The following is a 13,161-nucleotide window of genomic DNA, read 5'->3' on the forward strand; positions in this document are numbered from 1 at the left end:
AGAGAGAGAGAGAGTGAGAGAAAGAGTGTGAGAGCGAGAGAAAGAGAGTGAGAGAGAGAAAGAGAGTGAGAAAGAGAGTGAGAGTCCACCCTCACCAGATCCGGACTCATCACACTTACCATCAATGACTCCAACATCACCCCCTCCCCCCTAGTCCGCAACCTCGGTGTCATCCTCGACCCCACCCTCTCATTTGACCCCCATGTCCGCTTCATTGTTAAAACATCATACTTTCACCTCTGCAACATTGCCAAAATTTGTCACTGCCTCTCCCCCCCTGCTGCTGAATCCCTCATACACGCCTTCATCTCCTCCCGCCTGGACTATTGCAACTCCCTCCTCACTGGCATCACCTCCCGCTCCCTCCATAAACTGCACATGGTCCAGAACTCAGCCGCCCGCCTCCTCACTAACACCCGGTCCCGTGAACACATCACTCCTGTCCTCCACTCTCTCCACTGGCTCCCGATCAAAGAACGCATCAACTTCAAAACACTACTCCTCACCTTCAAAGCCCTCCATAGCCTGCCCCCCCCCCTACCTGACTGATCTCCTTCTTCCCTACCGCCCCACCTGTTCCCTCTGGTCCTCCTCCACTGTCCCGACATCCAAACATAAAAGCGTCTCGCACTGCACCCCCGACTCTGGAATTCCCTCCTTCAGTCCATCAGAGACTCCCCCACACTCTCCACCTTCAAATCCCGCCTCAAAACCCACCTGTTCTCCCTAGCCTTCAACCCCCCCCCACCCCTCATTGATGTTTGTTACTGTCGCTCTATGTTTCTGTGTTATCTCATGCTGCTTTCCCCTGTTTCCCCCGTGGTCTTATGTTCCTTTTTTGTTTCTTTGTTTTACTATGTTACTCTGCCTACTGTCCGCGACTTCGGGTCGTTGAGAAGCGCTATATAAATATTATAAATAAAATTATTATTATTAGAGTGAGAGAGAGAGTATATCAGAGCCTTCCAAAAAGCAAAGCAAAAAAAAGACAAGAGCCCTAGCCATCATCATCATCACCTGCTGTTCCCAGCAGTTGGAACGAGATGCAAAAGAATTAGAAAATGGACCCATTTTGAAAATCTATCCCCCCTCACTGCTTTTAACTCTTTAAATGCCATGCCTGGTTTTCCATTTTACCGCTTGAATGCCACCATCCGCGCCAATGTTAACGTTAATATCGCCTAATCTATGTTTAAAATTATGGCTATGTGTCTAATCTGCCCATCGCATTATCAAAGACTATGTTCCAGACAGTGCTGTGAAGGCAGATTGTTTTTTTATCGCGTCGTTGCCGTTTCAGAGCAGTTAGAAAAGCCCCCGTTTTGATATAAAAAACAACTCATTCTGGAGCATTCTATGAAAATCGTCTTTTAGTGGAATATTCCACAACGTTGATATTCGTCGGCCTTTTTATGAATCGTTTTCAAATAAACGCTAGATGATCAATATTATACGTGCACGCACGCACATTACGGCCGCGCGCGGACAATCGCCTTGTTGATTTCCTCTCGGACTTTTACAGTGAAAACGAAAGAAGAGATTTCACAAAACAGCTTATAACTTCATCAAAATTACTCTGATTATCCTACCACTGATAACATAGAGTCCTTACCTGACATCAGATGGTATCCAACTGGTATATTCCAATTCCTGATCACCATTCGAAAAAATCGATACGTGTATGGATCCAACGCGACACAGTGGTTCTCCATGATCCGCGGAGATCTGAGGCTCCAGAATGAACTCTAGTAACCCCGGCTGGATCAGTGAACTGGAAAATGTGGAGTACCGGATTTTTTTCCCCATTCATTTTCATTGAGTCCATTCCAAAATCACTTATGTCATCTGGGAGACGACAGGGGGCGCTTTTTTCCACAGTGATCACCGGCGCAGCTCGGCAATACTCGGGTAGGCTCGGGTGATGCAATAATTTTTCAGATCGCAAAAAAAAAAAAAAAAAAAAAAATCCGAGAAATCTCGTGAGTGGCTAGCAACCACCTATAAAAAAACACGAGAAATCTCGTGAGTGGCACTGAAAGAGTTAAGGACTCTTATTATCACAGAGTTGTTTACACACACCTGCAACTGTCGCCCAGCTCTTTTTGGTTTGTTTGGTGTGTGTCTGTCGTCTGTCTCTTTTCCATTCTATTTAATTAATTAATAAATTAATACATTTTTGTCCCCTTTCCCGGTTACCTGAGGTGGACAGTGTCTCTCTAGGTGTGAGATTCAGGCTGCGGTTACATTAGGGCCAGTTTTGTTTTCAGTACGCTACGTAATGGCAGGCAAGTTAGACATCGTTTTGCCTTCTGAGCACTGAGTGATGTATATACATGTAGTACAATGCCAAAGCAGTAGGTGGCGATGTACAGTACTTTTCGGACTATAAGCCGCGGCTTTACCCCCCATTTTTCGACCCTGCGGCTTATATAACGGTGCGGCTAATCTACGGATTTTTACAGCTAACTGGGCGCGCTCCCTCAGCTCTGTGACAGTCAGATCAGACTCCTAAATCTGCTGCAGCAGTGCACGTCAACCACGTCAACAAACCATTACGGCAAGAGTCTAGTGTATGAGCAGCTCAGGGCTCCTCTTTCAACATGCTGCCTACCTACTGTACCCGGCGCTGCTAACTGGCTAACGTTATGAGAGCTAACGTTGCTACCTACTGTACCCGGCGCTGCTAACTGGCTAACGTTATGAGAGCTAACGTTGCTACCTACTGTACCCGGCGCTGCTAACTGGCTAACGTTATGAGAGCTAACGTTGCTACCTACTGTACCCGGAGCTGCTAACTGGCTAACGTTATGAGAGCTAACGTTGCTACCTACTGTACCCAGAGCTGCTAACTGGCTAACGTTATGAGAGCTAACGTTGCTACCTACTGTACCCGGCGCTGCTAACTGGCTAACGTTATGAGAGCTAACGTTGCTACCTACTGTACCCGGCGCTGCTAACTGGCTAACGTTATGAGAGCTAACGTTGCTACCTACTGTACCCGGAGCTGCTAACTGGCTAACGTTATGAGAGCTAACGTTGGTACCTACTGTACCCGGAGCTGCTAACTGGCTAACGTTATGAGAGCTAACGTTGCTACCTACTGTACCCGGAGCTGCTAACTGGCTAACATTATGAGAGCTAACGTTGCTACCTACTGTACCCGGCGCTGCTAACTGGCTAACGTTATGAGAGCTAACGTTGCTACCTACTGTACCCGGAGCTGCTAACTGGCTAACGTTATGAGAGCTAACGTTGGTACCTACTGTACCCGGAGCTGCTAACTGGCTAACGTTATGAGAGCTAACGTTGCTACCTACTGTACCCGGAGCTGCTAACTGGCTATCGTTCCTGTTTAAACAAAAATGTTAATAAATGGGAGCTTCCTCAAACAGCCATCTCTTTCCCGACAATCCCCTCTGTGCACGAACCCTTACATATGGTAATTAAACATTAAAACACCTGCGGCTTATAGTCCAGTGCGGCTTATATATGTACACATCATTCAATTTAGCTGCTGCGGCTTATATTCAGGTGCGGTTTATAGTGCGAAAAGTACGGTAGTTCAAACATGAAGGCCATTTTCAACCAATCAGAAAGGTTGAATGTGCCACTAAACGTCCTGCTAAAAAACAACAGTCCACCATCTTTAAATACCTCGTGTGAGCCATTTAGCCAACGTAGCATTTATTTTTCAGCAAAGAAAGTGCTATAAACAAAACGGATACATTCACTGTGTGTTCTGCCTCTCATTTGTTGATGAAACAAAACCAACATCAACACAATTTACCACCAAGAGCGGATAGTTTAGTCTCACAAAAAGATCGCCGGTGTTGTTAGCTTCATGCTAATGTGAATGGCATTCTCCATGTATTTAGTTAGCATCGAGGCTATTAACGTAGTAACGTTAACACATCCTGCGCCAAAAACGTTGTACAACGTGTTTCAAGGTCATGCTAATTCTGCCATTCCACGGCGTACGACGTTATTGAGATCATATTTAATTTTTTCGCCATGGTATTCAGAATGCCCTCACGGAGCCTGGTCTGATGCAGTGGGAGCCTGCACAACTCCGCAACGCTTCAATACTGCCACCTGGTGGATGATCGGCGAGTTACAACCGGAAATGGATCTCTGTATATGGATCGCTGCCATAACTCAATAATCGATATGATTTGGGCGTTTATTATTATTATACAAACCGGAAATGGATCGAGTAGATCACCGTCAAATAAGTGGGATCTTTTTCCTCCAGTCTCATCGGCGAACGGTAAGAGGACGCTGACGTCATTTTCAGCGTGAGTGTTTATTATTATTAATGCAAACGGTTCTGATCAATATATCACCCATACTACATAAAGCATTTACTGACGATCACGGAATTATAAACGAGCCCCCCCCCCCCCCGGTTCATCCGTGCATGATCAGTCATAACGTTTAGGATCATGTACTGTTGAAATTTTTAATATAACGTGTATCGGCAACAAACGGCAGTTGATAATCTATATATGCGTTTATGCCTATAACTCACGTTCTAGGAATTACTGCAGAACCGTAGATTTTGTGAACCGTTCCACCCCTAACCGGTAGATAAATAATAATAGGATCCGTCAGTGTTGAACTGGATGACTGAATTAATTCTCCACTGAGTGATTATTTTGATCTAAGCGCTGAAGAGCAGCCTGGAGGGGCTCAGTGCTTCAGGTCACACATCTGGCACCACAGGCTTTGTGTTTGCCTCAAATTTTCTGTCAGCGTTGCCTACAGTTATAGTCGCTATCTATATCGCTGTTCCCTGTAGGGTGACGTCTGAATGGAAGTCCTGCGGGCTTGTTGCATAAGAACTTAAGAAGCATATTGTGGACGGGATGGGAGTCATTTGAACCAGGACCGGGACGAGGCGAGAGCCAGGATTAGTCACAGGATTGGAACCAGACGGGAGTTAGAAACTCAAGACAGCCAGAGGGACCGCTGCCTGCGTCTTTCTGTGGCTCTCTCCCTCGTCACTCTCTTCTCTCCCCTTACTTTGCTTTTCAAAGTGATCTGCTGTGGACGCTTGAACGGGTTGAGTAGGCAAGTCTTCACCCGACCAGCGCGTTCCGCTTCCTCCTCTACCTTTTTAAGACTACGCAAAGTTACCAGTAGCCTTCTCCAGTCAGGGAGGGATTTGTAGTTAGACATGCCTTAACTATATGAGAAAGATCAGCAAGGCCAGTGCAACATGTCAAAACATGACGGCATCTTTTGTTTTAATGAACCATCCAACACCCGCCCCCAAAAAGGTTGCATATGCCCCGCTAGAACACTACATGGTATAGGTGTGTACCGGTAAATATAGATAATTCTTCACAACAACAAATACTACGACAATGTGCCTACAATTAAATAAAATGCGTAGTCATGTGTAGTGTATCGGGAATGAACAACATCACTTTGCAGTGTGGGTAGATTAAGAGGTCTGGGTGACATCATTAATGGAGTCAGTAAGTAAGTGGTATTATTTTGTTAAAATATGTGTTAAATAGCTCTATATTCCAACAGCCACATCGCTGATATAGTGTTTGATCAGTAACATGGGTCTCCCAGTCACTCTGCGCTGCAGTAAACAGAACACACATTTTCTGATGTCCCGTTCCCACTTTATCCAATCAGGAGAGAGAACCATAGATATTTTACTTATTTCAAGAAATCTTGCCAAGCCAAATTTGCAGGCAGATTATTTTACTTGTTTCAAGCACATATTTGTTTTTATTTCTTATTTTTGTCAGACCATTTTTGCAGTGTGGAGTTCTCTGGAGAATGTAGAGCTATTATTCTAAACACGTCGACCACTTATTTTAACAAAGAAAATACAACTCACAGCACCTTCAACGCAGTTCCCCATTTCTGGAAGGGGAAGAGGAAGAGCCAGGAAGGGTCTGTGGACATGAGGGTTGTAACCAATGTTCCCCCTAAGGTGCGCCCGTGCGTGCGCGAGCACATGGCCAAATGCTCCCGCGCACATCTGAAATCGGTCGCGCACAGAAACGTTTGTGTAAAAATAAAAATAAAAGACGTTTGTTTGGATGCACATAATTTACATGTTCTGGGTTGGCTAGCTCTTGGATACGATCCAACCTATTGCGTGGCACCACAGAGAGACGTTTTAGTATCGGCGTCTGTGATTTGCCTAAAAGTTTGGCCCTTCCTGAATCTGCAGCAGCCGACGCGGAAGTGAAAGCGTTAGGGAAAATAAACACGCGGACAGGCGAGACGCGACGACAGGAATAAGCAGTTGCAAAAGAACAGATCTGACAGCCAGCAAGTGAAAGTGCTCATTGACAATGTACTACTCGGCATACAAATGAACGCATCGATGCTGTCTGTTCAACAGATCCATGATCATGTGGCAAAATATGTGAGTATCCCAGAACACTGGCAGAGCAAGAACTATGCCTTTGAGTTTGTGAAGTCAATCAATGCAATTGTACAGAATGAGACTATGTGCAATATTCGAAATGCCCCGTTTCATACTTTGATAGTAGATGAGAGCACAGACATCACAGTGCACAAAATGCTAGTTCTGTATATAAAATACAGGGAGTAAAATGATGTCAACTACAAAACTGAGTTTGGTGGCATCATTCAGTTAACGTCATGCACTGCTCCAGCTATTGTTGAGGCCATCACGCAGTTTTATTCCAAACATGAATTAGACATGCAGAGAATGGTGATGCTGACCTCTGATGGTGCCTCAGTAATGCTAGGAAAGAGGAGTAAACAAGTGACTATTTTCTGATGTGCAGTGTTCTGATGTGCAGTGTGCACACAGACTAACAGAAAGGACTAAGTAAGAGCTAAGACCAGACCAGAGGAGAAGAGCTGCCTTTGGATTATTTTATTTATTATTTTTTGAGGAACAGAGGAGTAAACAAGTGACTCTTTTCTGATGTGCAGTGTCCTGATGTGCAGTGTTCTGATGTGCAGTGTTCTGATGTGCAGGTGTTCTGATGTGCAGGTGTTCTGATGTGCAGGTGTTCTGATGTGCAGGTGTTCTGATGTGCAGGTGTTCTGATGTGCAGGTGTTCTGATGTGCAGTGTTCTGGTGTGCAGTGTCCTGATGTGCAGTGTTCTGATGTGCAGTGTTCTGATGTGCAGTGTTCTGATGTGCAGTGTTCTGATGTGCAGTGTTCTGGTGTGCAGTGTTCTGATGTGCAGTGTTCTGATGTGCAGTGTTCTGATGTGCAGTGTTCTGATGTGCAGTGTTCTGATGTGCAGGTGATGTGCAGGTGATGTGCAGTGTTCTGATGTGCAGTGTTCTGATGTGCAGGTGATGTGCAGGTGTTCTGATGTGCAGTGTTCTGATGTGCAGTGTTCTGATGTGCAGGTGTTCTGATGTGCAGTGTTCTGATGTGCAGTGTGCACACAGACTAACAGAAAGGACTAAGTAAGAGCTAAGACCAGACCAGAGGAGTCTGGAAACAAGTGACTTTTTTTTAATGATGTGTATCTGAATAACAAAAAGGAGGAATGAAGCAGAGGGGAAGGTGAGAGGTTTAGAGGGAGAGAGGGAGGGAGGGAGAGAGAGAAGAGGGAGGGACGTTGCTCTGTATCATCAATGGTCAAATAAATATTTTATTAAGGAATATATGCCTTTTTGTATTATTTCTGTGTATCAGCAAAATGTAGATTTTTATGTTGGACATTAAGGTAAATATTTTTTTACAAACCGCCGCTTATCAACCAACCGGTTAATCGGAAGGTGACGTATGTTGCTCAGTAGTTGCTGATGTCTGCTCAGGAGGTTTTGAGTGTTTGCTCAGACCGGAAAAAAAATTAGAGGGAACATTGGTTGTAACCACGTGATAATGTGTCTCGTACCTCATGCATGGAGTCTAGGAGCTTGGTGAGCTGGTAGAAACGCTGCCAGTTCTGGCTGGAGTTCTCCTCCCGCTTCACGATGGCCTTCCCCAGCTCCTTGATGTAGGACATCCTGATCTCGTCAAACACAGCCTGGCTCTTCAGTCCGTCCTTTGGCACTGCGGGAGAGCAAACCAGACGATGGACGATATAATTTGTATATACAATCAGAACTCTTCATACTTGTTCAGACTTCACTGTTCATACTTTTTGCACTGCTCAATTTGCACAGCCCTGCTAAATATTCCATCCCACTGTATTGTTATTTTTATTCTAATTAATGTATATACTTGACCACATCGTGCACAGTTGTACAGCCCTGGCCTATTTTAATTTTATAATTCTATTCTATTCTACTTCTATTTTAATTTAGTTTATATTCCATAAAATTTTATTCCACCATTTTATTTTTACAGTTGTACAGCCCTGGCCATTTCTATTTTATAATTATATTATACCGTAATTCCTCTAATAGTAACCGGGTCTCAAATACAAGCCGGGTCTCTATTAATGGCCGGGTGCGCTCTTGAGCTAAGCAATTATAAGCCGGCCTCCTAATACAAGCCGGGTTACTAATATACTGAGCTGCATACTGAGCTAGTTACTTGATTTCACTTTGAAAACGTTGAAATGACCAGTGACCACCTGTAATTGCACTGTTTACTATTTCATACAGTACTTGGTTTCAATAAATGAACCCAGTACATTTTACTGGGTTCAAACTGACACAAAATGTTGATTTATTCATTATGATCCGTTTGAAAATTTGAAATATAGGCCTCCCTCTTATACAGGCCTCCTCCTAATACAAGCCTGGTACCCGCTACAGTTGAAACAAATACAAGCCGGGGTTACTATTAGAGGAATTACGGTAGTCTATTGTGCTTCTTTTTTTATTTAGTTTATATTCCATTTGATTTTATTCCACCTTTTAATTTTATTATCTGTCCGTTATTGTCTGTCCGTTATTGTAGCACCAAAAACAACCAAATCAAATTACTTGTATGTGAAAACTACTTGGCAATAAAGACCTTTCTGATTCTGATGAAGAAGACAACTGCATACATATTATTATATGGCCGATGTAGGCCGCCTGCTTCTGTAACTGACCTCTGCAAAGTCTAAATAAGTACGATAGATCTTTCATATTTATTAGCTAGTGTCACAAGAGAAATACTGCATCCCTGGAGCACAGCTTGAAACTAGAAATGATCTGTGTGGCTGTGATGTTCCTGCCCTCCCACCACCTTCACCAGACAAAGAAGCCTTTTCTGTCGAGATTAGAAACTCATTTCAAGAATTTGTAACCAATTATTGTAGAGGTAATTTTTTCCCTCCCAAAGCTACATGGCACAGCTTTAAGCATAAGCCTATACAGCATATTTGTGACATTTAGTCATCATTAGTTCCGACTCAAGAATGTAGGATACATATAAAATGTGTTATTTTACGTGTTTTAATTGATTTGCTATCCTTGCTTTTTGCCTCGTCTTGTTGTTTCTGTATGTACACTCGACGTGACTGTAAATGAGGGAAACCTCAGTTGCCTTTCGCGTTTAAATAAAGGTTTGAAATTAAATTAAATTGATAAGATAGAGATAAAAATAAATAATAATAATAATAAAACATTTATGAAGGCAGATATATTGGATATGGGACATTTTTGCTCCCAAATGTCAAAACCTGTAATGGAGCCAATCAGTCTGGTGTTTGTATCACGTTACCTTCACGTTCAAACATGGCCAACACTAGCAAGGCAAAACGTCACCAACAAAACAAAACGCGAGACGGGTGCTGAAAGTGGAGCCATCAGCAGGACCTCTGCCTGATAATTAGTATTGGATTGTAACAAACGACTTTCCTCCCCGGAGCTTTAAAACACCACAGTGATGGTTAATCAATAGAGATGTAAAACTAAATCAATAATCGTCACCGTATCGACAACATGCACGTGGAAAAACCCAGCTGCATCCATCTGTGAAACCGATCGACAAAAATGAACGCGTCCGTCTCTTTAATCCATCTGTAAGTATGATGCACCGACCTGTGCTGAGCAACAGGAGAACCTTCATGCACAGGTACTCGTCGTGGGACACCTGGAGCCGGACGAACTCGCTGGAGATCTTCAGCATCTGCTCACACTGGTCCGCCATGTAGGGCAGCTTCATCCTCTTCCTGGTGGACACAGGAGAGAGAGAGAGAGTTCGGAGGTCAGAGAGGGCACATGGGGATCGACACAAGTTTTTTTTTTTTATTTATTTTTTAACTGGGCTTTTGAAGTGATGACATCACTGCGCCCAGGCAGCAGTGGTTTGGCAAAAAATAGTTCACAGAGTATATATCTGCTTAGAAAACGAAAATGTCTCATTTAAAAAAAGAAATTCTCCACGTGGTAAATACACAGGTCACAACATGTTTACAGGAACGTTTTGGAGTTGTATTTGGAGTGTATTTCGTGACTGTTGGGAACTAGGCTACACTGGCACACCTACTTCCAGTGAATGACGCCAAGATAGGCTAACGGTGCGGATGTTCCCTAAGCCTAATGCATGCACAGAGAAGAAAAGGGTATCTGCTTGTCTAACTCCAGGGTAGATGGCAAATAAGCAAATTGCCCAAAAAGTTGGCGTGTTCCTTTAATGTTACTGTGATAAGCCATTCTTTCTGTGAGCTAACATTACTGTGATAAGCTACTAAATGTAAACAGGACTCACGGTTCTGTCTTGTAGTTGTGTTAATGTTACTGTGATAATCCAATGTCGTGTGGAAGTGTGATTGACGCCAACCTAATGCTCGTGAGGCGCCACTAGGGGGCAGAGCGGCTAACGGTGGGTGAATTAATGACTAACTGACAATGAATGAGTGAGGTAGTGACGTTGCCGGTCATAGAAAACTGCTGGAAGTCAGGATACACACAGCTGAACAGATGTATGTGGCCAGTAGGGCAATTAATACAATTTTATTTTGGCTTCCAGCGAGTACCAAAAAAAAAAGAAAAAAAAAAAACTTTGAGCCAGATTGTGTTTTATTTTTATTCTATTTATTTTTGGGCTTTCTGTATTTTTTACCCATCCCAATTCAGTCGTTATGCTAATTCCCTTCCTGGTCGTTGCGCGCGTTGTCCCACTGTCAGCCTGGGGAGGGTGTAGAACTACCACATGCCTCCTCCGATACATGTGGAGTCGCCAGACGCTTCTTTTCACCTGACAGCGAGGAGTTTTCACTTGGGGAACGTAACGCGTGCCCAGATTGTGTTTTTGAGCAAGGTCATGTTTTTGTTTTGTTGAATTATATATTATTATAGTTCGAGGAAATCCACTGTTGTTGTTGTTGTTGTTGTTGTTATTATTATTATTATTTTCTTTCCAAAGTTAAATTCATGCATGATGTTTCCAAAGTCAATGAATAATCGTGTTAAATAATCGTGGTCTCAATATTGACCAAAATAACCACAATTCCAATTTCTGTGATAATGGAGCAGTCCTAATGGCCAAAGACAGTCACACGGAGGGGCAGATGGACAGAACGCACGGACCAAGGTTCACAGACAACCGCTGGAATGGTGCGAGACGAGACAGGGAAAGACGAGATAGCGGAGCTAGATAGATTTCTTCTCGGTCTGTTCCCTTCTTACCGGTCATCCCTCATGGTGCAGAAAACAGAGTAGTTTTGGCCTGCGGTCACAGGATGTTTTAACTCTCTCTGTACCATTTGCCCATTTATCTAGATTTTAGCCTCTCTTTGATTTTTAGTTGAGTTACTCGTCTTGTATTTGTCTGGAACTTGTTTTATGTATTTGTTGTGTTTGTTTGGTGGATCAGGTCGCTCTCGTAAATGAGACTGTGTCTCAATGAGATTTCTACCTGTATAAATAATGGCTTGAAATGAAATGAAAATAGGCACGTATGGTCAGACGAGAGCGACCAGAGGCGGCGGCAGGGTGGACGTACTCGTTGATGACGAGGTCTGGCGCGAAGCAGAGCATGTTCCCGTTGCACTGCTGGTAGGACCTCCAGCCCAGGCCGAAGGACATGAGGAAGAGCCAGGAGCACTGCAGCAGCGTCATCTGGTCGTCCAGGTGCAGGTTCCTAAAGCCTGGGGGGGAACAAATGGTGTATGAGTACACTACAACCACGTTTAATATTGATGTATAAACATCTTCTTTTTCCATTTACGTGATATCAAACACAAATAGAACACGTACATTTAGCGGCAAAAAACTAACTTGTGAATAACTAACATTAAACAAATAAGCAGAGGACTAGAGGGAAAGGGATTGGAACATGTATAATTTTCATACACTTTGCTTCATGTATATTCCTGTACATCATTTAATACATATTGTTGGCACGTTACTATGGGAATATCAACATGGTGCTGTTCGCCGACTGTGCACTGCAGTATATATGCTTTAAGACACGTAGCCACCTGTCATATGGACACTAGGGCTGGCAGTGGTCCCCAAGAATACCATTCCGCTGTGAATAGACTGTAATGAGGCACATTTGAATATTAATGATAACATTTACACATCATTACCACATAAAGTGGCTGTAAAATGCGTACAATTGACCAAGTTCCTGGTGTGTTGGACTTGCTGTTATTGGTAGTGCTGCTGATAGGCACTGGGCTGTGCTTTGTTACATGCATGTCTTGGCTTGTGTTGCAGGCACATGAGTCTTCACTTCTCCTCATTCACCCCGTTTCCCCTTCCGACTGGCAGTTGGTATTCAAATTCATATATATATTTTTTTCCAAATGAAAAAAAAAAAAAAAACGACTATTGAAATGTGTTCCAGCAGCCCTAATGTACACGCTTCTGTACGTACAGGCAGGGGTGCTCTGAGGCTACAGTCATGAGACCCGACTTGAGCACGTGGTCATAGAATAACAAGGAACGATCCGTGAAATTATCAGCTCGTCAAAAGCAAAACATTCTTGATAACACGGATGTGACGGGACATTTTTGATAACACGGATGTGACAGGACTTTTTTGATAACACGGATGTGACGGGACATATTTGATAACACGGCTGTGACGGGACATATTTGATAACACGGATGTGACGGGACATATTTGATAACACGGATGTGACGGGACATATTTGATAACACGGCTGTGACGGGACATATTTGATAACACGGATGTGACGGGACATATTTGATAACACGGATGTGACGGGACATATTTGATAACACGGCTGTGACGGGACATATTTGATAACACGGATGTGACGGGACATTTTGGATAACACGGATCTGAC

At 43.5% G+C, this 13,161-nt stretch overlaps 1 protein-coding gene across 2 annotated transcripts in view; it reads right to left on the reverse strand.

Annotated features, from left to right (window-relative positions):
* Positions 1-13,161, reverse strand: part of nr3c1 (nuclear receptor subfamily 3, group C, member 1 (glucocorticoid receptor)) — a 62,854-nt gene that overhangs the window by 4,888 nt on the left and 44,805 nt on the right. For both annotated transcript variants that reach the window (XM_084332202.1, XM_084332201.1), the window contains 3 exons: positions 11,847-11,991; positions 9,941-10,071; positions 7,858-8,015 (listed from right to left, as the gene is read on the reverse strand). In XM_084332202.1, coding sequence (XP_084188328.1) covers positions 7,858-8,015; positions 9,941-10,071; positions 11,847-11,991 — 434 coding nt within the window. The remainder of the gene's footprint in view (positions 1-7,857; positions 8,016-9,940; positions 10,072-11,846; positions 11,992-13,161) is intronic.

Source organism: Notolepis coatsorum (genome assembly GCF_963971535.1).
Source record: "Notolepis coatsorum genome assembly, chromosome: 16".
NCBI classification, from domain to species: Eukaryota; Metazoa; Chordata; class Actinopteri; order Aulopiformes; family Paralepididae; genus Notolepis; species Notolepis coatsorum.